The sequence below is a fragment of the Peromyscus eremicus genome, chromosome 15 (assembly GCF_949786415.1).
Source record: "Peromyscus eremicus chromosome 15, PerEre_H2_v1, whole genome shotgun sequence".
NCBI lineage: Eukaryota > Metazoa > Chordata > Mammalia > Rodentia > Cricetidae > Peromyscus > Peromyscus eremicus.
The window spans coordinates 56,655,863-56,682,444 of record NC_081431.1 but is presented as its reverse complement, the minus strand read 5'-3'; the positions used below and the strand labels follow the sequence as shown (position 1 = coordinate 56,682,444).

Genomic DNA, 26,582 nt, shown 5'->3' with positions numbered 1-26,582 from the left:
CAAGACTCCTTGAGCCCTTGGCTTCTTCCAGGTATAGCTTTGTCGTAGTCAGCTGAAATCCTACTTCAGATTATTGCGGCTTGCAGCGTGTGACCTTAGATCACATGGCCGAACGGGAGTGGGCACGCAGCAGCAGAGCCAGAGAAGCCAGCCTGACCCAGATGATTTCTGCATACACGGCAGCTCATGACCACAAACGGACATCCAACTCCACAAAACTGCATTCTTTCCCCTTTTATTATAGATTTCTACAGGGAGACACCATTTCCAGCGCAGGACTCAGGAGGTAGCCTGCTGCCGCAAGTGGTGTTGGGGACAAGCCTTCATCTTGGACCCTCGCATGCCGACTCAGCCGTCCTTCCTTCGGAACCTCCTCATGCAGAGGCAGGAGGAAGGGGTCTTAGCCGGGGTCACCGTCTCCTTGACTTCTAGGATGTGTAAAGTCTGTACAGTGAGGCAGCTGACTATGGGGTCAGGGTCTCTCTGCATGTACCCGAAGGCTGTAACAGATAACACAGGAGATGGTACAATGAACAGAAGGAAGGGGCCAGGTTGGGCAGCAGGACCCCGTCACTGCTTGGAGGAAGAAGGAAAACTGGCAACTTTTACAATAGAAGCAAAGATTTCTTCTATAAGTCCGCACTGCTCATTACAATCAAGACCCCCAAATTGCTCCTGGCTCAGGGAGACGCAAGACAGGCTGCTCTTTTGGTCCTCCTACTTGCCCCTCCCTAGCTCTGCCCTCCTCCTCCGGTCTATAGGAGGTCCTCTGACCCTCCCCCCAGGAGAACTGCAGCCCAGGACAGAGCCATACCTGGGGGTCACTGTGTCAAGAATGCAGCGTGAAAGCCAGGAGAGAGAAAGGCACAGTGTGCAGGGGGACATGTCTCAGGGACAGTGAGGACACAAAGGTGCCCACACTATCACGTAAGCAGTGATGAAGCTCCTGAGGGGAAGGCCTGGGGACACTGTGGTACCCCCAGGGAAGAAGGTAGCTCTTTCCCAGGGAGAATTGAAGGGACCAGCCTGGCAGACAAGCAGCCTCAACAGCAGTGAGGGTGAATGGGTGTGGGGACCAGAGGAGCGCTGACCAGTACCCCAGACCCTCGAGACTTGGAGATGGGGCTTTTGTCCTCTTGGATGATGATCTTTAGGAACCCTCCTGCCTTCATTTCCAAGCCACCCCTCTGATGCCAATACCCGTAAAAAGGTGTGAGCAGTAGGCAGTGGGGCGGCCCCTCACCTATATATTCCTCTTCGATTTCCTCTTTCTCGGCCCTGTTGAGGATCCGGATGATCTGACCTACAGGGGCACACAGGCATTCAGTGGCCTCACAAGGGGCCAGTGGGCCCTAAGTTCCCCGGTAAAACCCATCATCCCGTCTCTGTGTGTCTTTCCCACCCTTGGTGACCAGCTTAGAGCTGGACTTGCTCCATGAAGCCAAACTGCTTCTCCAATTCTGCGAAGGACTCTAAGGAACCTGACCAGGTAGAAATGCAGATAAACTCGGCTGCTGCGAAGATGCTTGTCCACGGGGTGAGAGGAGGTAGTGTCTACCTGGCTAGGGACCACACACAGGTCTGATGCCCCACCCTTTGGGGGCTAGACTGCCTTGGTTTCTTAGGCGTTGGCCGTTCTACTATAGACAGGTCATCCTTACCCCTCCGGGGACTCCCTGTGGTAGAAGGGAGCAGATAGGGGTCCTTACCAGGGACTATAATTACCACGGGTCCTTTAATTAGAGCCTCACATGCCCAGGCCTCAATCTGAAGAACCCAACTTCAAGGAGACCATGGCTCCAAGAAGATAGAGAGTCACAGGGTGGTGGTGGTGCACACCTTTAATCCCAGCACTCGGGAGGCAGAGGCAGGCGAATCTCTGTGAGTTCGAGGCCAGCCTGGTCTACAGAGCAAGATCCAGGACAGGCTCCAAAGCTACACAGAGAAACCCTGTGTGGAAAACAAGAAGACAGAGGGTTAACATACCTGCGAACCACACAGCCATCTGACGGATGGGGCCCTGCGGACTCTTGAAGAGAGCCACACTCTGCTTCAAAAACCAGACTGCCTTGCTCCTTTCCTGCTGCAACTGGAAGAAGCAGCATTAGATGCACCAACTAAAGTGGCACACGGCCAAGTGTCTTGCCTCTCAGACAGTCTAAATAGGAGGAGGGTCAATGGAAATTGTCCCAACTGGAAAAAACAAACAAACAACAACAACAACAACAAAAACCTTCAGAACCTCCTGGAAAGTCACCTCTGGTATCCCAGCTTCTGGAACCTCACTTCTTCCACGAAGCCTTCCCAGACTGACCAAGCCACGGGAATGACAATGTATACAAAGCCCTTGACCTAGTGAGTCTTCGGTTCTACTGGTGTCTGGGTTTACTTGTCCCCCATAGTCTCAGGCATTTGAATATCGGGTCTGCAGTGGGTGACACTGTCGGGAGGAGGTTTAGGAGGGGTGGCCTTGTGGGAAGTGTGTCACTGGAGGCGGGCTGTGAGAGTTTAAAGACTTGCGCCATTTTGACTTTGCTTTCTCTGCTTGTTGTACAAGATGTGAGCCCTGGGATCCCTGCTTCTACTCCCATCCCTTCTCTTCACCGTCACGGACTCTAACTCCCTGGAACTGAAAGCCCAAATAAACTCTTCGTGATGTTTAGTCACAGCAGTAGAGAAGGAACTAATACGCTAAGCATCAGCCCTCTTCCATTCCTCCCCATGAAGATGACCAGGAAGCCTTTCTTCAAGCTGGAGCTGGGCTGAGTGAGCTGCCTTTGTATTAGAAAGCACATTCCTCTTCCTTACCCTTCCCCCAAAGACTCCTAAATTACCAATTCATGTGCCTAGATCTCCAGGGTAGACCGGGAAGCCTTGAGGAGGCAGGAAGCACCACTAGGTGGCCAATACAAGGAAGACAGACTGTTGAATGAGCTACATGTGTGTACTGTTGCTGAAAACCCCAGCTGTAGGGAGGACACTGACTGAGATGGCTTGTGTGGGTTTTTTTGGGGGAGTGGGGGGCTGACTCCCTTGCACAGGGAAGAATGATGAGTCAGCTGCTGACTTACCAGGGCGCCGAGGATGGTGAATACATCTTTCTTGGCAAAGACCACTTTGAGTTTGAACCAGCCCATGATGGTAGCTAATTTGTAGAGGGTGCGCCTACAGACCTGAGGAGATAGGAGGAGGCACATCATGAGGGATCATGGGGATGAGGTTGGACAACGATACAGAGGGGTCCAGGAGGGAGAGAGGCAGCAGCCCATCTGGCCTTGGTAGATTGAACCTGCGGGATCCAGGCTTGGGAGAAATGTAGAGCCTGTCCAGGCATCTGGCTCTACGGATGCCCTCTCTTTCCCATGACGAGGTGGGAACGACAGTTGTAATGCTTTTTCCACTTGCTGTGGTAGTACCGCCGAGTCCCACCGCAGTGTGACTCTCTACAGCACAGCCTTCGGCATGATGGCTTTCCAACCCCAAAGCAGTCCCTCTGAAAACAAACGTCGGGCTTTTGCGACATAGCCCAGGCTAGCTTCAAACTGGCATGTTAGACTCTTGAGTACCGAGTTCACAGAAGTATACCACCTCACCCAGGTTCCTCAGTCTTGGTACCCCACCTGGGTGCTCCCTGCTCTACATCAAGGTTGGCTTGGTCACATCACTGAGTTCATCCAGGGACCCATCCCTTTCTGTCATGTGCTCAGCAGCATCCTTGGATGTATCTAAGATGCCTCCTGTTACAAATCAAGTCAACAGTTTCCAAGTGTCTAGCTGCAGTACGTGCTTCAGGTTTACATGCTCAGGGCTTGGCCTGTCGTAGTCCAGGCCTCTCTGCTGTGTCCAGCATCCAACCCACAACTGGAACTCTTCCGTCCTAGGAGCCCCATCTCCCCTCATTGGTAAGGTAAGGGCAGAAAACAGTCTGGAGAAGTCCACAAGGGCCAAGGCAAGGCAGCAGGTAGAGGAGCTGGTACCACCACGAGACTTCCTGCATCAGAGTTTGCATGCCCACCAACATCTACTGGAGTTAGTAGCTAGCTGGATCAAACAGGAGCTGGAGGAGAGTCAGCCCAACAGCCAGTCACCTCTACTCACGGAACCTCTCCAACGTCCAAAGTCTAGTGGGCCCACTCAGTGTTACACAATCCTGCCACAGCCCTGTCCAAGGGCTTACCATGCTCTGCATCAACTTCCAGTGATAACTGAATGCCAGGCTCCAGGGTCCGGCTTCTCACCTCCACCACTTCGGTGTTTACATCCTTCAGGTGTAACACAAGGAGGACTATGAAGTTGAGAATCTGGTGCTTCAAGGGGAAGACAAGGGTCATCCTCGAGACCTTAGTTAGGATGTTTCCGTAGATCTCAAAGACTATCAGGCGCAGCTGCTCTGACTCCTGGGGAAGAAGATACACACACACTCAGGAAGACACTGCACTTGCGCTGGCCACCCAGGTCAGAAGGACTCTGAGCTCTGCTCCATGTTCCTGTGCACATTCCCCATCTGCTTTGTTCAGAACACAGCTCTCCTGCACTGTTCTCAAATGCCCTCCCCTTGACCACTGCAAAACAAGAGCACAGATGCAGTTCTCCTAAGAACTTTAGAGAGTCAAGGAAATTGGAGTCAGGGAAAGGGCTTTTGAAGATTGCTCTACCCTGCTCCACCGTGTCACAGCTGCCTAGGGTAAGAAAGCAACCTCTCGATCCCTTGGGGGCTTTACCTCCTCAAAGAAGTGTGCCAAAGTGAAGGTCAGCTCGACGATGAAGGAGGAGGAGTGATACCAGGTGAGGTCCTTGAGGATGCGCTGTAGCGTCAGGAAGGTCTCCATCACCACCTCGCTGCTGGAGGAGTAGCAGCAGCTGAGCACGTAGGGCTGCAGGATGTGGAAGTGCCTCATCTACAGAGTGATAGCCACTCAAAACCAGAGCCAAGAAACTGTCCCCCGCTCCCAGCATTTCCCGCCAATCCCACCCCTCACATAGACCAGTGGGCACAAGCTCTCGTGATTTGCACTCTGGAAGTAGGAATGGTCCCAACATTGGATGGTGGTCAAACTGGGTTATCAAAAGGGTACCTGGCCAGGAACCTTCTGCCCTCCACGGGCAGAGGTGAGAAGATAGAGATTTTCCACCTCCCGCACCATACATTCCCCTCCTCCTTGTTTCCCTCACTCCTGATGATCCTGATCTCCAGAGACCGGATGGTACATCTGGGATCCTGGGGTTGGCTGGGATACAGGATAACTCCCTGCAGGACCTTTCCTGGACAGGAGGAAGCCTGAATGGTTCAATAACTTCCTTCAGGACCTTTCCTGGATTCTGTGCTTGGACAACCAGCCTCAAGAGGACCCCTACTCTAATTCCAAGAGTGTGTCACAACTGGACACACTAGCTCTCCAGGTCCACCTATTCCTTCTCCGAGTGACATGTCCTCGGCCCCACCCATTTGCACCGTGTTTTTGTGCTTTGTGAAGGTTTCTGAGATCTGCAGGAATAGATGTTCTGTGGCTGGCTCCTCACACTTGAACCAGTCTGCCAGAACCTTGGTGGAGGCTTCATCCACAGCACCTGCCACATCTGGACAGTGGAACAGCTGGCAAGAGGAAACCAAGAAGGACAGAAAGGTAGGCAAGGGAACAGCTGGATCTAGATTCTGTCTTGTTAGTTAAATAACGTTCTCAGAGCCTTGGTCGAAGCTTAAAGGACAAATTCACACCCTATCACCCATCCATGGTGCAAGTCTTCCCAGGCATCTTTGAGATGGGATGATGGGAGATAGCAATGAGAAATTTATTCAGCCGTCACAGATCCCAGGGCTGGGAGCCTTTAAAGACATGATCATGGGGTAAGGAGAGTGGGAGGAGGGATGAGAGGGGGATCTGTGGTTGCTATGAAAAATTAATTAAAAATATTTTAAAAGGCCAGGCGTGGTGGCGCAGGCCTTTAATCCCAGCACTCGGGAGGCAGAGGCAGGTGGATCTCTGTGAGTTCGAGGCCAGCCTGGGCTATACAGAGCGAGTTCCAGGATAGACGCCAACGCTACACAGAGAAACTCTGTCTCAAAAAACCAAAAATAAAATAAAAAAATAAAAGACATGACCATGAACTGCCTGGAGAATATTTCAAGGAAAGAACAACACACCGCAGGCTGACAGCAGCTACAAAGCATCATGAGTGCGAGTTTACAAAGGAGGCAGAACGTGACTGAACTAGACTTGAAGATAAAGAGAACTTCATGAATCCTGTCTTTAGATTAGAAGTCAAACAATTCAATAGGATAATGGGCAAAAGAGATGGAAAGGAGTCCCAGAGACAGAGGAGTGTGTGTGCTGTGTGTGCTGTGTGTATGTGTGTGTGTGTGTGCATGTGTGTCTTTGTGTATGCCTGTGTCTATGTGTGCATGTGTATGTGCATATGTCTGTGTGTGTGTGCCTGTGTGTGTGTGTGTATCTGTCTGTCTGTCTGTCTGTCCTCAAGGCAAAGATGTCTTCCTGTTCTTGTCAGGCCATCAAGGCAGATCTATCATTATTTACTCACTAGCTGAGCAAATATCTTAAATTCTCTGAGCCTGAGTTTTATCCTCTACAAATTAAAGTGCCTAGGCTCAGTTTCTTAAGTACTCTGATTTAAATTGCACCGCCCTGTCTGTTTTAAATCCCTCTGCCTGTGACTGCCTGTGGATGGAGGTAACAGTGAGCAAGGAGGCTTTGTTTTATTTCATGTGCATTGGTGTTTTGCCTGCATGTGTGTCTATGTGAGGGTATCGGATCCCCTGGAATTGGAGTTACAGACAGTTGTGAGTGCTGGGAATTGAGCCCAGGTCCTCTGGAAGAGCAGCCAGTGCTTTTAACCTCTGAGCCATCTCTCCAGCCCTGAACAAGGAGTTTTAAGGGACTGCAAAATGTTCCCAAGTGTTCACAGCCATGGTCTCTCACCTACAGATCTGGCCCACTTTCTTAGCTGGTACCTGAACCCCATTGGTTCCCCACATTCAGACTATCAGAGTTCCTCTCCAGTTGCTGAAAATGGGCTTCACCCATCTCTCTATCCAAATGCCCTAAGCCACACATGCTAACTCTACACCAGCCTGAAGCTCCAGTGAGGGTGGCGACTGAGCAAGTGTTATGTGGGTATCTACCCTTTTCAGCTGAGCACCAGCATTTGAGAGAACTTCTAGAATGTTCCTCAATACCAGCTGTGCCTAGATCACAGCTGTCATGGGAGCTTAGAGCAAACTAATTCCTGCACCCCACCCCAGGGTGGTTCTGAAGAAGTAGGCACCCAGTAGCAGAAAAATGTGGTATGAGGCTTAGCATCTCCTAGATCAGTGGTTCTCAGCCTTCCTAATGCTGCGATCCTTAAAAACATTTCCTCACATTGTGGTGACCCCCCCACACCATAAAATTATATTGTTGTTGCTTCATAACTGTAATTTGCTACTGTTATAAATCAAAATGTAAATATCTGATATTTGACCCCTCTGGGGGTTTGCGACCCACAGGTTGAGAACTGCTGCCCTAGAGGCTTCTAGTATGCAGCAAGGGTTCAAAACTGCTACTCTAGAAAAGTGGCCCTCTAGCTTGTAGGCTAGTCTCCTGTGCTGTTTCTCAGAGCCTGAGGACTACCTGCTCCACAACAGCCAGCAGAGGGCTTTTAGAAAATGAAGGCTCCTGGGCTTATCCTAGGTCAACTGAACCCAAGCCTCTGGGGTAAGGACCCAGGAATCTATCTTTGGAACAGCATCCTCAGTGCGGTGATTACACCAAGGCCTGAGAGCCACTGCATGGACGCACCCCCAGCTAGTCAGGCCTCTTCATCCTCCAAGAGAATCAATCCTTAGCATGCTTAGCAAGTGCCTGCTAGCATGTCAGAATGAAGATCACCGTGTATGTCCTAGTGTCATTACTATTGTATTATCTTCTGTTAGCATTCAAAAGTAATCCACTTCTTCCTTTTATTTTTTTCTAATTAGATAGGTTTGGATTAGTGAGATGGACGAATGGATAAAGGCGTTTGCTGTCAAGCCTGAGACCTGAGCTCAATCCCCACGTTCTGGGATGTCTTTCTGCATGCTGGGAATATGTGCCGCTCCCATTGGATAATAAATAAAGCTGTTTTTGGCCTATGGCAAGAAAGCTTACAGCCAGGTGGGAAATCCAAGAGAGAGACAGAGAGAAGAAGGGCGGAAGAGAGGAGGACACTGGCCCGCTGCCGAAGGAGCAAGATGCCTGCAGACCAGTAACGCCATGGCCACGTGGCAACATATAGATTAATAGAAATGAGTTATAAGAGCTAGCTAGCAAGAAGCCTGAGCCATAGGCCATATAGTTTGTAAGTAATGTAAGCCTCTGTGTATTTACTTAGGACCAAGTGGCTGCAGGATACAGGTGGGAGAGATTTGTCTTGACCGCAGGGCTGGGCAGGACCAGAGAAACTTCCAGCTCCATCCCTGGGACCCACCTGGAGGAAGGACAGAACTGACTCATGCATGTTGTTTTCTGATCTCCACATGTGTGTGGTTGCACACACACACACACACACACACACACACACAAATAAATGTAATAGCTTTCAAAATCAGGTAGCTTGCATTTTCAAAGAAGCTAATTTAAGACTACGGTAAGGCAGACCTCAAAAACCTCCCCAACCCCTGCTGGTGGAAGCATAAAGTGACACAATTTTACTGGAGAACACTTGGGCATCCGTATCAAAAGTCACAGAAGCCACTTACACATCTGGAACTCATACTTCCACTTTTTATAGTCCATATTTAAAGCAATCATCTGTAGCGTTATTTTGCACAGAGGTGTTTGTTTGCAGGGTTGTTTACATTTGTGTCAAATTAGAAACAGAATACTCTCTCCATCATGGAACACATTTGTGTTAAACATGCGTCATCATTAGAGTTTTATGAAAACACACAATGAAGGCAGAGGAGACCAGTGACGGGGAGAAGAGGCTGGGCATGGTGGAGCACACCTTTAATCCTAGCGCACAAGCAAATGCATCTCTGTGATGCATTTGAGGCTAGCCTGATCTACACAGAAAGTTCCAGGCCAGCCGGGGCTACATAGTGAGACTCTGTCTCAAAAAGGGGGTGGGGTGGGAGAATCCAGAGATAGTGGAAGAGATGAATAAGAACAAAATTACAATGTTGCATATGCATGAAAATGTCACAGTGAAACTCATTTCCTGTATACTGACTAAAAAGTTAACTTAAGAACAAAAAATGCAATGAAAAGAACAGCATATAGAATATCAGAGAATAAGTTAACCTTACACACACACACACACTCTCATACACACACACATCTTCATACAAGCAAAGGCATGAAAGTAGTCCTCTTTAGGCACTGTAAAAATTAATGGTTTTATAAAATTTATATATATATATATATATATATATATATATATATATATATATATATATTTGTTAATTTTCGACACATTTTTCCCTGTCAGATGACTGAATTTTGGAGTGACTCAGGGTGGCTAGTCAAAGCTGAAGTAACTGCAGGACAGAAAACCAGTGCTCCACCACGTCAGAGCAGAGTCAAAGCCTTGAGATTGGAGGATAAAGGCCTGTGACTCATGGAAACCTAACGAAGAATTCTTACCCATGTTCCCCAGCCCGTTCCGTGGGCAGGGGTAAACCAGGCCACTTCTCTCCCCCAGGAGCCTTCTAGAGGAGTCCCCCGGCTACACTTGCTTCCCAGGAAGCTGTCCCCACTGCCCTCTGGCCCCTACTCTACTCACCTCCGTCAGGAACACCAGGGCTGTGAAGTGATTGACACAGGCTGGGTCCTCGAGGGTCCTGATGAGGAAGCGGAAGACAGGGCGATTGTGCCAACAGTTCTTGATGACCAGGGACCTGTGATAACAATAGGGTGCTCAGAAGAAGACCCTATTCTGAACCACAGGAGAGGACCAAAGACGTAGGAGGTCCCTCACCCGGGGACTGGAGGCAGCTTACCTGGCCAGCATAGTGACTCCATAATAGTGCCTTTCAGGATTGACAAGCAGATCCCAGCCCCTAAGTGTCTGAATATAAGACATGTGATCTAAGTACCCCGAGCTTCGCAGTAAGGTCTTCAAGGCCTTTACAGAAGAACTGAAGACAGAGCCGGAGGCAGGGAGTCAATTCCAGCCACACCCTTGACCTCCTACCCCCACGCGGGAGTCCCACCCATCCTGTGAATTATGAACCTGGCCAAGGAATGGCTACAGACCAAGTACATTTCACAATTGAAGCAGACAAGGCTTGTGGGGGTCTCCCAGGTGGCACGGGAAGCCTGCAGAGGCTGGGGAAATGTAATCTAGGTCCGTGGTCCCACAGTCTTGTTTTGATTTTATTCTAGTACAGAAACTGCATCTACCTGGGGGACTACCTTAAAGAGTCTTTTCAAGAACGTCTAGGAAGGTTTCTTGAGTCTATGTGCGGAGGATATGGAAGGGCCAAGTTATCGAGGGTGCCACGCTGCTGGTATGCAGATCCTAGTCCCTAGCACACTGGCCCAGGGCCCAAGGTACCTCACAAGCTTCACACATTCGGTTTCGTGCGGCTTGTCCTGGCCCACAGTGCTCTTGTTAGTCACCAGGAAAGAGATTTGGAAAAGCAGGGCCACGAACAGGGAGGCGAAGACGGTTTGCACCTCCGCGCGCTGGCTCGGCACCAGCAGCAGCTCATGGATGGCCCTGGTGACCTGGAGTGAGGAGAGCAGATGTCATCATCTTTATTGACACTCATAGTTCCTATCACCCAGGGAGGCCTGCCCAGTGCCGTCCCTGATGTGGCCGGCGAGGGAAGATGGAATGTAATCACGCCAGGCTGCTTCTAGAATGCCTTGTAACTGTAGGTCCTGCTTTAACCTCTCAGCGTCCTTGATCATTCAGGCAGGCCTTTGGGGGGGGGGGGTGTGTCTCACCTGACTGCACCCCCATACTCAAAACTAGAATCGGATTCTTCTATTCTAGGCAAGTCAATTGGCTGGAAACCCACTTCTAACCCAACCTGGAGACTCTGCTATTAGAATGCCCAACTAAATTTGCTCCCCTACATGGTACTTAGTCCCTAGAGCCCAAGCTAGCCCAGCAGAAACCCCAGTGTGTTTCCTTCCCAGCTCCCCCCCCCCCCCCCCCCCCCCCCCGTCCACCTGCCCCTCCATACAATCGATGTTGAGAGCTCTGTTTCATGGCCGGCCTCCTGGTCCTTGGGTGTCTGGGGTGAAATCAGCCTCTGCAGTAGATACTCCATGATTACTTGGTAGCTTTTTGGAAAGGAAGCCAGGATTTCCCAGGATCTGTGTGTCCCTCTGTAGAGACAGAAACCACCAGCAGTTCCAGGCAACCCATTTTCAGCTGTTCTCCAGTGCTTTCCGGAAGGGCTCTCAGCTCCTTAGCCCAGGCCTAGCTCCCTGCTTTCGTGCTCTCCCGGCACTTCTCTCTTCACTATTTATTCATTTATTTCATCACCTCCAGACTTCCCTGTTCTGTGTTTCATTGTATAGAGACAAATAGGAAAATGTTCACTTAGCCTATGGGCCTGAAGACATCTAAGACCAAAGCTTGTGGAGTGCCCTTGAGAGCATCGGGTCAAGTCCTCACCATGTGGCCTTATCTAAGTTCTCCTTTCTGCCACCAACACTGCATCTGGGGCCGGGGATGCAGCTCAGTTGGTTTCATGCTTGCCTGGTACACGTGATCCTAGGTTCAGTCCCGTTCACTACTAATTCGGTGTGCTTGTTCATGTACCCATAATACCAGCACTTGGGAAGTGGAGGCGGGAAGATCAGGAGTTCATAGTCATCTTTAACCAAATAGGTAGTTTGAGCCAAGACGCCCCACCATCACCAAAGAAGGAGGAGGAGGAGGAGGAGGAAGAAGAAGAAAGGGGGAAGGAAGGAAGGAAGAAGGAAAGAAAGACCAGAAGAGAGCAACAAGCAAATGAAAGAAAGACGATAAGAGGTAAAGAAAGACTTTCGGGCTGGTGGGATGGCTCAGCTGGTAAAGGAGCTTGTCCCCAAACCTGACAAGCTGATTTCTATCCCCAGGACCCACAACGTGAAGGGAGAAAACCAACCCTGCAATCCTGCAAGTTGTCCTCTGGACTACAAACACACACACATACACACATACACACACACACACACACACACACACACACACATACACACACACACACACACACACATACACACATACACATACACATACACACACATACACACACACACACACACACACACATACACACATACACATACACATACACACACACACCACTCCAACATGCACAGCACACACACATATATACACACACTACACACATGCACATCACACATACATTCACATACACACTTACACACACCATACACACTAAACAGCACACACATGTACATATACACTCACCCACACACACATACACACACCAAATAATAATAACAATAATAATAATAATAATAATAATAATAATAATAATTAGACTGACCGCTACTTCCTACCAGCACCAATGGATAGCGGGAGACGAGAGGTCAGGCCTTTCACGGTTGGACAGCAAGAAACCGTCAGCCTACAGGTTTCACAGAAAGTCTCTTGTCTTTAAGGAAGACTTCCTGAAGGAACACACGGGTGGGTGATGGACAGATTCTTACTAGAGGATAACTAAAGGACGGACTTCGAGGGAGAAGAAAACCTGTCTCACAAGGAAAGCATGGGGTGCAGAGAAGAGAAGGCACCTCCCCCCAAAACCCAATAAATGTAAACAGTGTCAGCCTAAGAACGTTGCTTGGGCACCAGAGTCACAGGAAACACTGATGACAGATGGCTGTCAGCAAAAGAATGGATAAAGTGTGGGACAATCGCACAGTGAAATTTCACACACAACCTGAGCGGCCCGATACCCAGCTCCAACAAACGGCGTCAAACCTAGCAACATAGTATCAAGAATTTAACCGATTAAATAAACATAAACACATTCCCATGTAGAGGATCTACTAACACATTTTAACCAGTCTTGTATAATAATTTTGCGTGTAGTAGAAAACACATTTTAATTTTAAATATCCATCCAACATACAACAAAATTGATTCAACCATCTCTTACTAGTCCATAGGCACTAAAATCTAAATCTATAAAGGAGATTTTTAGGATCATGTTCCCTAATCGTTATTTAAAAAGAAGTAATTGATCAAAATATCTAACACTTGGAGACTAAATTGTTAAAAGATCTGTACTGGTATGTCATTGGATATTTGGTAAAATTTAAAGTTGATTCTTGTTTTGGTTTTTTTTTTGTAATTAGCATTATAAAGTAGAAACTTCCTTACCATGATAAGAACATTTATTAGAAATTAATAATAAGCAGTTTTAGTTTCTGTTGTCCACCACGAATGAGCAGGCCCACATTAGCCTTGCTCTCCCACTAGTTAGAACTACAAACACTTGAAAACCCTTATTCACCCCTTTCTCAGTGACTGACAGATACACAGACAGAGATCAGTGAGGAAACAGAAGCCTTGAATAATGCTATCAACTATCTCAATCTAATTTACAAAACCTGAACTGGATTAGCCCCTGAACGATTAATAAAAACAGGCAGATTGGAAACTGAAGCCAAAACTGAGAAAACTAATCCATTGAGTAAGCATTCCAGATTTTGTTTTTTCTCATCTCCCAACTTTGACCTACATATGACCCCAGAGCAAAACTGTGCACCAGACACAGGCAACAGAACCTCTGGTGAAATTCTGTCCCCCAGAGCAGGGGGAAAACGGGACCCTCTGAGTCAAACAGTGTGAGTAGGTCCTTCTTCTTTGTTCTCTCCACACCCTATCTGGTGACTCTGGCAGAGCTGCAGAGGGGAAGCTGTCCAGCCGGAACACGAAGACATGTGACTTGGTGGGTCGGGAAAGGAAGACATCTCTGCTGGTGTTGAGAGCTTGTCTTACTATTTTAGCTTGTGTCTGTAGTGCTGGGATCAGCTGCCAGGGCCTTGCACAAACCTTGTAGGGCCACCACTGGACCACAGCCTGGTACCTCCCTGTGTTTGCTCTCTGGCTCTTTTTTGTCCACTTTATTGCCCTGATAACTGTGCTATGTATCAATACAGACAGCTTAAAGGACCTTCGAAGGGATCCTTCAGAGGCAGCAAGCGAAGGATTCCCCCAGCTCTGTGTGCGAGCCAACACAAACCCCACCATCTCCCTAAGTGGCTCAGGTTGAGAATAAGGCCCAAAGAATCCCCAGACAGAGGAAGCTATGTGGGAAAGGGACAGAACTGTCAGCCCAGAATTCTGTGTTCAGTGAAAAATCGTCTTTTAAGATGGAAGTAAATTATGAAACAGTCTCCCATGAGAGAAAACTAAGGGAAGTTGTTATCCAAAGATAGATATGCTGTCAAGTGAAATTTTAATAAACAATTTTTAGCTGAGGAGAAATTTTCTTATAGAGAAGTAGGAACTTCAATAATAAAAAACAACAGAAACAGCAAATATTTGAGTAACTGTAATGGGTCACTTAGTTTAACCACTTTCTCCACTAAGTTTAAAAATACAGATGACTATTGAAAAGAAAAACTGACTTTTGGCAGTTTTTCAATGTATGTGAATGTGAGGTGAATGGCAGCTATCATATGGAGCAAGGACAGCAAAGGAAGCTGTTGGATCTTGCTTTTCCTAAAGTTACAGATATTAGTGGACTGCAGAGTGGCTATATAAATTCTTCATTGCCTAATAAATTAACGGTAAAATCTGATCCAATGAGTGTCTGGGTAAAGAAAAATAGAATACATGAAAGAATTCAAATAATTCAAAAAGACGCAGAAAATGAGACTCTGACATATAAAACAGAGAGACAGACAGAAAACAAATTATAAAATAGTGCATAAATCCAAATAAACCATTAAGTACATTCATTGTAAATGCTCTAAATATACAAATTAAAAGGCATGGATTTTCAGATCTGATAAAAACACATGATCTAGCTTTGTGGTAAAGTGTTTGCCCAAAATACATGAGACTCTCAGATCAATCCCTACTACCACAAAACAAAACAAAACAAAACAAAACAAAAAACCAAAACAAGAATAATACAAACATATACAACAGCCAAATATCCCAAAGATATAACTATATTCTATATAAAAGAAACTTATTCTGCTGTGGGATGTCTTTCTGTATGCTGTGAATATGTGTGACTCCCACTGGATAATAAATAAAACTTTTTTGGCCTATGGCAACAAAACTTACAGCCAAGTGGGAAATCCAAGCAGAGAGACAGAGAGAAGAAGGGCGGAGAAGAGGAGATGCAGCCCACCACTGAAGGAGCAACAAGATGCCATCAGACCAGTAATGCCACAGCCACGTGGCAATATATAGATGAATAGGAATGGGTTGAGTAAAGTTGAAAGAGCTAGCTAATATAAGCTAAAGCCATAGGCCATACAGTTTGTAATTAACATAAGCCTCTGAGTGATTATTTTATGAGCAGCTGCAGGACAATGGGAAGGAGAAATTCGTCTGGGCTGCAGGGCCGGGCAGGACTGGAGAAACTTCCAGCTACGTTATTCTAGATATATTAGTTACAATAAAAGAACATAAGAACAAATGGGCTTTAGTCTGAAAGCTACAATTTACTATATTAACAGGGTGAAAAAGAAAAATCATACAATCACCTTAATAGACACAACAAAAAATTTTAACTAAATTTAATTTCCATTTGTGATAAACACTCCCAACAAACTACAAATATAAAGAAACTTCCTTTTTTATTTTTTAAAATATTTAAATTTTTTTTATTTTGTTGGGGTTGGAGAGCTGGCTCAGCAGTTTAGGGCACATACTGCTCTAGAAGAGGACCCGACTCAGTTCCCAGCACTCACATCAGGACAACTTCCCAACCACCTACGTCCAGCTTCAGGGGGTCTGGCGCCCTCTTCTGGCTCCCATGGGCATTATACTCATGTGCACAAACTCACATACAGACATGTACATAAACATATAACTAAAAATTAAAAATACGGTGTGTGGGGGGAGGTTAAAAGACAATTTGTGGTGCTAAAGAGATGACTCAGCAGTTAAAAACACTGGTTGCTCTTCCAGAATACCTGGGTTCGATCCCCAGTACCCCACATGGCAGCTCACAACCATCTGAATTCCAGTTCCAGGGAATCCAACACCTTCTTTTGGCCTTTGCTGGTACCAAGCATGCACATGGTGCCCAGACACACATACAGACAAAACATCCATACTCCCAAAATTAAATTAAATTAAAAAAAAAAAAAAGACAACTTGTGGGAATCTGTTTTTCCTTATACCATGTAGGTCCCAGGGTTTGAACTTGGGTCATCAGCCTTAGTGGCAGTACCTAGACCTGCTAAGCCATCCACATATTATGTGGTTGTAGAGACAGGACAATCTAGAAAAGGAAAATTGATGGGGATAGAAGACAGACCAGTGGCTTCTAGCACCTGAGGGTACAGGAAGGGGCTGGCCCTAGAAAGACAGCCAAGGGAATTGGGGAGTGATGGTCATGGACATGCCTTCATGGTTGTGGTGATGATTATTGTGACCAAACTTTTATTCATATAAATATAAGTTAAAAAAGTGAATTTGCTACACGTATATTAACTTTGTTTGTTTGTTTGTTTTTCAAGGACAGGGTTTCTCTGTGTAGTTTTGGTGCCCTGTCCTGGATCTCGCTCTGTAGACCAGACTGGCCTCAAACTCACAGAGATCCGCCTACCTCTGCTCCCGAGTGCTGGGATTAAAGGCGGGTGCCCACCACCGCCCGACTGCTTTGCCTTTTCTAAATTTTACATGCTTCCAAGATTTTCTGCATGTGAAAGGAAAATGCTCCAAGTAAATGAGAAAATATTTAATATTAAATACATTTTAAGAATAAGCTAGGGGCTGGGGAGATGCATTTGGAGCTCCAGCATCCATATAAAGTGGCCTGCAGCAGCACATGTCCATAACCCCAGCACTGGGGAGGCAGAGAGCCAGGTCCCTGGAGCTGAACTGGTGCACTCCAAGTTCAGGAGAAACCTTGTCTCCAAAAAATAAGATGAAATATGGCTAAGGAAGACACCTGACATCATCTCTAGCCTCCACAACACGTGTGTATAAATCTGCACACACGTGCAGACACACTTGAACATGTATATGCACACACTAATATGCTAATAAAAGGACAACTAGTGGCTTGTAAATTGGTAGCTGATGGAATGGGTAACCTTAGTGACCGGTCCTCTATCTTGAACAGCGTCAGGATAACCTCGTCTGTGTGAGACTGGACCAGCAACTGGAAGACCTTCTTTATGACGCTCTGGGCGATTTCCTCGGTCACGCTGTCTACGTAGTAGTAAATTAACTGGATGATTTCTGGCACCTGAAAGATCAGGGAGGGAAGGTTGTTTTGTTTTTGTTTTTGTCTTTGTCTTTTTTACAGCAACACCGGCTGAGCTGGAGTCACAGGTCATCATTTAAAGTGCTGGGGGCTACGGACAGCATAATACACAGTGTCAGGATCAAACACATCCCTGTCCGGCTGCACTCTGCCCGGACCAGCAGCTCCCAGAGGACTGTGGACCTGTGGCCTCCCGACCTTCAGAGGGGCAGAGAGAAAGCAGCTATGGAGGTCGGGAGCACACGGCCTGAAGAATGAAGGAAGGATGACTCGGGAAATGGAAGACAAGGGCGCATGACTGTTGCCTCAAAAGACCACTGCGGAAGGAAGGAAGGGCTTGTTCGTCTGTGTGTATGGAGCTGAGGCTGCTGCATGGTGAATAGCGTGAACTCGAGAGTCACCATACCACTTGGATTTGAATGTCACTTTCAAAGTTACCTTTGTGACTTAGAGGATGGCTTTGGTCTTCCCTGAGCTCTGTGTCCTCACTTAGAAAACAAGAGGGATCATTTTATCTCCCTCGGCATCTCAGTTAGCACATCTGCCTTGGCTAGAACAGCGCTTCTCAACCTGTGGGTTGCGACCCCTTTGGCAGCTGAGTGACCCTTTCACAGCGGTCACATAGCCGATATCCTGCATAACAGGGTATTTACATTACTATTTGTAACAGGAGCAAAATTGCAGTTATAAAGAAGCAACAAAAATAATTTCATGGCCAGGTGGTGGGGGTGCACGTCTTTAATCCCAGCACTCGGGAGGCAGAGCCAGGCAGATCTCTGTGAGTTCGAGGCCAGCCTGGTCTACAGAGCAAGATCTAGGACAGGCTCCAAAACTACAGGGAGAAATCTTGTCTCAGAAAAAAAAAATAATTTTATGGTTGGGGGTCCACACAACATGAGGAACTGTATTAAAGGGTCGCAGCATTAGGAAGGTTGAGAACCACTGGGCTAGAACATTACCTGTCACGCGAGAAGTCCAGAAACTTCCCTCTCCATGGCTTATGGCTTCTTTGAGCCTTCCTCGTTACTTTATATTAACTCTGTGTGTGTGTGTGTGTGTGTGTGTGTGTGTGTGTGTGTGTGTGGTGTGTAGTGACTGTGAAGTCTAAAAGCAAAGGATCCCCTGGAGCTGGGATTACAAGTATGAGCTGCCCCACACGGATACTGGGAACTGAACTTGGGTCCTCTGGAAGAGCAGCACACGTTCTTAACCACTGAGCCATCTGTCCAGTCTGATCTTAATCCTTTTTAAGTAAGCAGGTAAGCAGTGTACAAATAAAAAAGCTATGTTTAAAGAAAAAACAAAAACCTGTCTAGGTTGAAGTTTGGGTATAACACGGCGTGGTCTCATCACTGGCTCACGCCGTGAACCACAGACGCAATAACTGGGTGTAATGGGAGAAAAACAGCCAAAGATGGAGAGCTGTTCCTTTGCAGGATGCCGAGAACTGAACACAAGCCAGGGGCGAATGTGGAATTACATTTTAAGGACGGTTTATACGATGGGGTGACAGGTGTCTTTATCCTCTCTCTCCCTTGTATAGCTCTAAGGTACAGTATTCACATTTGATTACGCAAAGACCATACTGCTTACAGTGGAGTCCGACTGCCCCAAGGTCCACTAAAGTAGACTCTGAACACCAGGCTGAGTGGTTGGCCCCAGAGGCCCCTGCAGCTCTAAAGGCCCATCAGTGGTGTGCTTGGAGGCATGTGATCAGATGGCCCTGCAGGCCAGAGAGCCACAAAGGGTTTGGACCCAGGAAAGCTGACAGGAGATGTGTCAAGCAAGAGAGAGGGTGGACCAAACCGCTCTTTTAAAATGATTTAATAACCAGAACAGCTAAAGCCAGACTGTCCTGTCCTAGTCATATTAAGAACAGAGGACCAGGCGCTCGGGAGGCAGAGCCAGGTGGATCTCTGTGAGTTCGAGGCCAGCCTGGTCTACAGAGCGAGTTCCAGGACAGGCACCAAATCTACACGGAGAGACCCTGTCTTGAAAAAAAACAAAAAAATAAACAACAAAAAGAAAAACAGAGGCGTCTCTACATCCTACTTCTGTTTGTGTCCACGTCTCCTAAGTGTTTACCACACTAAACACACAGCCAGTTCCTGCTACTGTGATTGTCCGACTCTGTGATGGCAGGAAAATAATACGTTGTTGTGGGATATTATTTTAACTAGGCAAAGATGTGTTACATTTGTTTTTGCTGCATTTGTTTACTTTTGAAAAGATGTGTTACTGTTTCACCTTGCCTGCCTAAGGCACCTGATTGGTCTAATAAAAAGCTGAATGGCGGGCAGTGGTGGCACACGCCTTTAATCCCAGCACTCGAGAGGCAGAGGCAGGCGGATCTCTGTGAGTTCGAGGCCAGCCTAGTCTACAGCGTGAGATCCAGGACAGGCACCAAAACTACACAGAGAAACTCTGTCTGGTGGGCAGAGAGAGTAAGTAGGAGGAGGAATCTAGGCATAAGGAAGAAGAAGAGGGTAGAGAATGCTGGAGAAAGAGAGGGAGATGCCCGGGGCCAGCCAGGAAGCAGATACAGAGTAGGACGTACAGAAAGAAGGGTAAGAAGTCCCAAGGCAAAACACAGATGAAGAGAAATGTAGATGAAGCTTAAGTGGTAAGAGCTAGTGGGACAAGCATAAGCTAAGGCCGAGCTTTCATAACGAATCAGAAGTCTCCGCCATGTCATGATTTGGGAGGTGGTTGATGGCCCAAAAGAAAAAGCTGGATACAATGCATATTCCTTAAAAACAATACTTCCAAGTTCCGTCTTCCTGGGGAGAGTGATCTGTGGGACACCATTCGGTGCTGGCTGGTGCCAGTGAGCTACAGTTTTGTTAGCCACCAGACGGCAAGAGGAGACAGCTGGCATTACGGTGTGCTGCTAAGCCAGGCTCTTCGGTGGGCTAGGTGTGCTCTCAGCTTCCAGAATTTTCATTTTATTAGTATACGGCACAGTCAGTAAAGGAATACCTGCCTTCGTCGACGTCGTTAGTATATGAGTCGGAAATGCCCTCACAGGTTCATGCTTCGTACATTTGTTCCTCAGCTGAGAGCACAATTTTGGGAGGCTGTGGAACCTTTAAGGCGACCTAGCTAGTGAAAATATGTCACTAGGGGCAGGCCTCTGAAGGCAGCAGCCTGGCCCCTGGCTCCAGCACCCTGCTCTGCTTCCTGGTCTACTGCCACGGGGACTGCCTTCTCCACACACCCCTGCTGCCGTATACAGGGATTCTCTGCCATCTCTTCCTCGTCATGGTAGACTGCACCCCTCCGGAACTGTGAACCAAAGCAAACCTTCCCTTCCTAAAGCTGTTTCTGTCCGGCATTGGGTTGGTCCCTGACCTGTGCCACCTTTGACCTTGACCATGCATTTTTCTACCTATGTGAAGGAGCAGCTATACACATAATCACATATGATGTCTGGACGTGGGAAGAGTGACCAAGGTCTCTCCTGGTCCTATGAGCCCACAGTACCCTCCCACCCTACCCAATTCTTGCCTGGTCATCACTACTTCATACTTTCCCACAAAAATACCTTTTGTAGTATTGCAAACACAACTCACCGTATAGGTTTTTCTCTTCAGGGTTATGGGACTTGGGATTCCTTAAGCTCAAGTTGATTAGGAAATAGAGCAAGACCCCCAAACAGAACAGAAAGACACTGAAGCAGTGTGTCCTCCGACGCCTACCTTGGCAACTTCTGTAAGAGGGTACCTCAGAATCATCTTTAACATCTCAGAGGCTGCAATGACATTATTCACGTCGCCGCTGTTCATGGCCTCCATGGCCACCATGATCACGTCGGCTCTCTCTACAGGGGTCAGGTATTTCCTGAAGAACTGAAAGAAGAGTGGAGCTCTCCATTCCAGCATCCCACTTGAAGGCTGCCTACCCCCAGCACCTGGCGTCCGCAGAGACCCATCAGACAGGGTCCCGTTAGGAGGCAGCCTGGGAAGCATCTCTGTGACTTGAGGGAACTCCAAAGTGCAACCGACTCTGATGTCCCTAAGAAGGAGCAGTAGTCTAGACAATGCGACACAGAGGACGATACCAAAGGCCTTTTCCTGTCTAAATTTGAAATGCAATCAGATGAGCCCATTGGAAACATGTTCTATGCCTAGTGACTTCACAGCATTCCAAAGTAAGTAGGAAGCCAGGCACACCTCACATCTGCAAATGAGAAGTTCATTGAGGGCAAGCGATATTGGCACCGACTCTGTGTGTGGCTCCATGGTTGGGATCTAGGGAGAGCTGTGAATAAGAACATACTTGATACCTTTGCTCTCTGGGTACTTACTCACCATCATCTGGGATTGGGAAGGAGGGGAGATGGTGTGGAGGGAAATGCTAAGATTGGCTGTGACAAGGCACGGAAACTAGCTGGGGAGACTAAGAAGGCTCCTGGAGTTCGGTCCTAAGGAAAATGGGGACTAAGTTCCAGTAATGAGGTAGAATGTGTGAAGGCTGGGGGTGGTAAGGCCTTCAGGGTGACTGCAGTGTTCCGCATGGAAGACGGGGGGGGGGGGGGGGGGGGGGGGGGGGGCCAGCAGGAAGAGGAGAGTGCGTAAGGACAAGTCAGGGCAGGTGAGGCAAGAATCAGACCCTCAAGGTCCTGGCAGAGCAACCGAGGAGGTTCGGACTATGGAGTAAGACAACAGAGAGTCTGCATGCTGTCGAGGGGCATGTTACGAGGTTTGTATTTTAGAAACATTTTTCTGGCTGCACATAGACAAAGTACAGCAGAAAGATGGCTGAAATGGAGCCTTTAGTAAGATGTTGGATTGACCAGGCAAGAGGTGATGGGGACTCAGAACGATGATGTGGGGCTGAACTAGGTACTCAGGAGGCAGAGCAGTCGGGTGTGCTGTGGTAGCTGATGTGGACAGGGAGGGAGAGGGAGGAACAAATCCTGGCTCTCTTGCTGGGTTGACTGAGCTTGAAGACACCAGCACTTCTTTCTAGGCCGGGCGGTGGTGGCGCACGCCTTTAATCCCAGCACTCGGGAGGCAGAGCCAGGCGGATCTCTGTGAGTTCAAGGCCAGCCTGGGCTACCAAGTGAGTTCCAGGAAAGGCGCACAGCTACACAGAGAAACCCTGTCTCGAAAAACCAAAAAAAAAAAAAAAAAAAAAAAAAGCACTTCTTTCTAAAACCCCCTTGGTGACCTCAAACTTCACACAGCTCAAGTGTGCAGCTTACACCTTCAGTCAACCGCCCCTGAGAACTTGGACAGTAAACACTCCTGTGTGTTGGGATTGTTATTTCTAGAATCTACTACCCAGCTTCTTCTCTCCCCCAGTCCCCGTCCCCCTCCGAGCATCCCATGCGCAGCGGGCATCTGGGTTACCAGTGTGAGATTCTGCATGTTGGCCACCCAGTTTCCACGGAAATGCTTCTGTAAGTCCTTCAGGATGGTCGCTGTCTTCGGTCTGATACCTTCAATCCAAACACAGCAAGTGAGAGGCTAGGCCTTGTCCGGGGAAAAGGAACCCAGGCTCCCACCCCTCCTCCAGGCCTCTGAGAGCAAGAGCGACAAGTGGACTAAACAGCCAAAGAACGGAGGGCGCTCCCTGGCATTCAAGTGAGAGGTGAAGGGAGGAGGTGGCTGGGGACTCAAGCTGGCCCCTGTTCCTGTACCAGGATAAGATGTGGACTCCAGACGTTCCTGCGTGCTTAGCAGAGGTGCACCCCACTGAATCACAAGAAGCCAGGACCTCTGAAACTGCCTTTGGGGGAGTTTACAAATGCCCTTGGTACCTCTGTGATCATGATTGTTTGAAACGGAATAGCTTGGTCAAAAGCCCCACATTTATTCTCCAAGAAAAGATGTTTACTTCCCTAGTGCTACCAGTATGGTTGGGGTGGGACATCTAGGAAATATTGAGGACCCAAGTGGACCCCCATAAGTGGCTGTAAGCTTAGCTGCCCCCTCACAAGAACGTCATTGAAAAGGACATAGTATCAGAGATGGGGCTGGTGTTTATCCAAGTCAAGTTTCTAGATCACCTGGTCTCCCTGCATCATGGCATGGCATGTCCGTTCTCAGATGCCCCCGCTAGAGGGGAGTATGTCTGAAGCAAGGCAGGCATATATATCCACCGACTCAGTGGATCCCGCCGTGAGTGGCCATCCAAGGGCAGTAGTTCACTTACTTCTCTGAAGCACAAGGATGGTGAACAAGTAATACAGTGCCTCCAATGCTCCCATGCTGATCTCCTGGCTGGGATTCATGCAGAAGATGCTGAAGGTTCCAATCAGCCTCCCAATTATGGAGAATGATACCATGTGCTGACAGGAAGCAGAAATGGTTACCTCTCCTCATCCCTAGGGAGCTTCTCCCCCCAAAGCCCCCCACCCCAAATTTTTCCTTCCTTCCACATTCCTCTATCATTTGCCTCTATGTGTTGAACCCTCTCCTACCCCACACTGTCCTGGCCAAGGAAAGCATCCCTAGCCAACAGCAAGGAAAGGAACAGCTAAAGCCCCAAAACATGTTACCCAGTGGGCACTGGGTCTCCATCAGCTGTCTAGGCCAAGGACCCCAGCCAGGCTTGTTGAGGTTTATTAGGTCCAGGACGAACAAAAGAGGAAATCAAGCTGCCTCTTGATCCTCAGGGACAGAAACAAATACTGATGCCGAAAAGTGGGATGTACTCTGACTACCTACCCTCTAATTGCCCCTGCAGAACCCAGGCTCAACCAGTGCCCCTGCACAGAGAAGTCAGGCCTGCTGGGTCTGCCTTGCAGCAGCCACAAATACTCACCGACAGTTCCGAGAAATTGCAGATATACCTCAGCAATCGGGAGATAGTGCTCAAGGCTCGGATCTGTTCATGCACTTTGTCTGACAGCATTAACCAAGGTAAGATGATCTGTAGATGGGACAGAGAGACTCATCAGTGCGGCTGTGGGGCAGTGCAGCTGTGGGGCGGTGCGCCCCTTTTTTGGCTTGTCCTGTGTCTAGAGCTGACTGCCAAAAAAAACACCGACAGGAGGAAGCTAAAGCCGTCACCAGAGGAGCCCTGCGACTCATGAACTTGGTAAGGCAAGTTCTCACTCACTCCCTCGGTTCTGTCTGAGTGTCTTTGCACCGGAGATGGTTCCAGAGAGAGCAAGGCACACCTTCCAGGGCAAGGAGGAGCAGGAGGAGCAGGAGGAAATGGAAGACACATTACCCCTCCACCTGCTAGGCCAAGGTCAGGAGTGAAGTGTTCTCTGAAGAGTGAATGCAGAGCCAATGGTTGCCAGGGCTCGGTAATAGTGTGCTTCCAGTAAAGAGTCTGTGGATGAAAACTCACTTCCTCCTCCCGCAGTCCTGTGAGATGGTGTGTTTATAGCTATCTTAGGTCAAGGTCCCAGCAGTGGGAAGAGAGCCTTTGTCCTGCTTGGTACTTACTCACTTTTGGAAAGCAGGTCTGGGGGTCAGAGTTGAGGAACAGAACCTTTCTCCCTATCATGGACATTCATGTTTTAAAGCGGGGGAGGCAGGTGGCCTGGGTGGTGGTGGTGCATGCCGTTAATCCCAGCACACATTTCCTATGTGTAATCTGGAGGCAGAGGCAGGTGGATCTCTGAGTTGGAGGTCAGCTGCTGTGGGATGTTCTGTATGTCACATGTGTTGCTGATTAGTCAATAAATAAAACACTGATTGGCCATTGGCTAGGCAGGAAGTGTAGGCAGGACAAGGAGGAGAATAAAGCTGGGAAGTGGAAGGCTGAGTCAGAGAGACACTGCCAGCCACCACAATGACAAACAGCATGTGAAGATGCTGGTAAGCCACGAGCCATGTGGCAAGGTATAAATTTATAGAAATGGATTAATTTAAGTTGTAAGAACAGTTGGCAAGAAGCCTGCCACGGCCATACAGTTTGTAACCAATATAAGTCTCTGTGTTTACTTGGTCGGGTCTGAGGCTGTGGGACTGGCAGGTGATAGAGATTTGTCCTGACTGTGGGCCAGGCAGGAAAACTCTAGCTACAGTCAGCCTGGTCTACAGAGTGATTTTAGAATAGCCAGGGCTACACAGAGAAACCCTGTCTCAAAAAGACAAAATAAATAAGTTAGTTAAATTAAAAAATAAAAATAAATAAAAGTGAAAAATCAGGGGGTGTAAAGAAAAGAAATAATAACAAAAAAAGATGAGCTGGGACTGTGGCTCAGTGATATAGCATTTACCTGAGGACCTGGGTTCAATCCCTAGCATTAAGGAGAATGGGGGGAGGGGCAGAGGGGAGAGAGAGAGAACCACCCATACCTGGTATCCAATACAAACTCAGACTCGTCATAGATGTATACTTAAAATCTATAATTAAGCTGGACTGGGTAGCTCACATCCATAACCCTGGTGTTAAGGAGACAGAGATACAAGGACTGCTGTGAATGTAAGGCAAGCCTGAGCTACGAAATCTAGCCAATAGGGAGGAAGCATCCAGGGCAGTGCCAGCTTTATTTCTTCGTGTCCAATGACTCAAGTATGTAGTGTTTTTAACAATTGGGTCTTACCATCAACTTCTGCTGGGTAACCATGGGCAACAAAAGTAGCCTGTATTGTTTGAGGGGTCTATGGAAGTACCCTTGGCCAACATCTTGAAGGAAGGTAGCTCACATCTGGCACTGGGTTTTTTGTTTGATAGCCTATGGTGTCTGGTAGAGGTACTATCCCTTTGTATAGGGGAATTCTATTTAATATATATATATATGGTTTTTATGTAGCTTTCCCCCCAAAAGATCTTTAGTGTTAGTCTACTGTTCAAAGTCAAATTAAAATAAACTATGACACATTATGTTACCATAATTTTATATAATTTTTTTTCTAAATGAAGTGGCAAATAAAATCCAAATTTTACTGCATATAAAATAACCCATTTTCTGGCCATCCTAACAAAAGAAACCTACAGATTTAATGAAATTCCCATTACAATTCCAACATAACTCTTTTTTGTTGTTGTTTCTTTGTTTATTATTTATTCAGTATTCTGTCTGCATGTATTCCTGCCCGCCAGAAGAGGGCACTAGATCTCATTACAGATGGTTGTGAGCCACCATGTGGTTGCTGGGAATTGAACTCAGGACCTGTGGAAGAGCAGCCAGTGCTCTTAACCTTTGAGACATCTCTCCAGCCCCTCCAACACACTTCTTTACAGACTTTGAAAACAACTTCATATGGAAAAA

At 47.7% G+C, this 26,582-nt stretch overlaps 1 protein-coding gene across 3 annotated transcripts in view; it reads right to left on the bottom strand.

Moving 5' to 3' along the window:
* Positions 1 to 219: 219 nt before the first annotated feature.
* LOC131925259 (maestro heat-like repeat-containing protein family member 7) overlaps positions 220 to 26,582 on the bottom strand; it is a 38,350-nt gene continuing 11,987 nt past the window's right edge. For 2 of the 3 annotated variants that reach the window (XM_059280557.1, XM_059280556.1), the window contains 16 exons: positions 24,176 to 24,283; positions 23,564 to 23,699; positions 22,759 to 22,847; positions 21,103 to 21,252; positions 17,232 to 17,386; positions 11,168 to 11,312; positions 10,531 to 10,703; positions 9,974 to 10,111; positions 9,757 to 9,871; positions 5,453 to 5,593; positions 4,722 to 4,898; positions 4,239 to 4,397; positions 3,072 to 3,173; positions 1,987 to 2,089; positions 1,244 to 1,303; positions 220 to 500 (listed from right to left, as the gene is read on the bottom strand). In XM_059280557.1, the coding sequence (XP_059136540.1) occupies positions 349 to 500; positions 1,244 to 1,303; positions 1,987 to 2,089; positions 3,072 to 3,173; positions 4,239 to 4,397; positions 4,722 to 4,898; positions 5,453 to 5,593; positions 9,757 to 9,871; positions 9,974 to 10,111; positions 10,531 to 10,703; positions 11,168 to 11,312; positions 17,232 to 17,386; positions 21,103 to 21,252; positions 22,759 to 22,847; positions 23,564 to 23,699; positions 24,176 to 24,283 (2,103 nt within the window). In that variant the 3' untranslated portion in view covers positions 220 to 348. Of the gene's footprint in view, positions 501 to 1,243; positions 1,304 to 1,986; positions 2,194 to 3,071; positions 3,174 to 4,238; positions 4,398 to 4,721; positions 4,899 to 5,452; positions 5,594 to 9,756; positions 9,872 to 9,973; positions 10,112 to 10,530; positions 10,704 to 11,167; positions 11,313 to 17,231; positions 17,387 to 21,102; positions 21,253 to 22,758; positions 22,848 to 23,563; positions 23,700 to 24,175; positions 24,284 to 26,582 lie in introns of those variants that run through there. The other variant, XR_009383200.1, reaches the window with a different exon arrangement.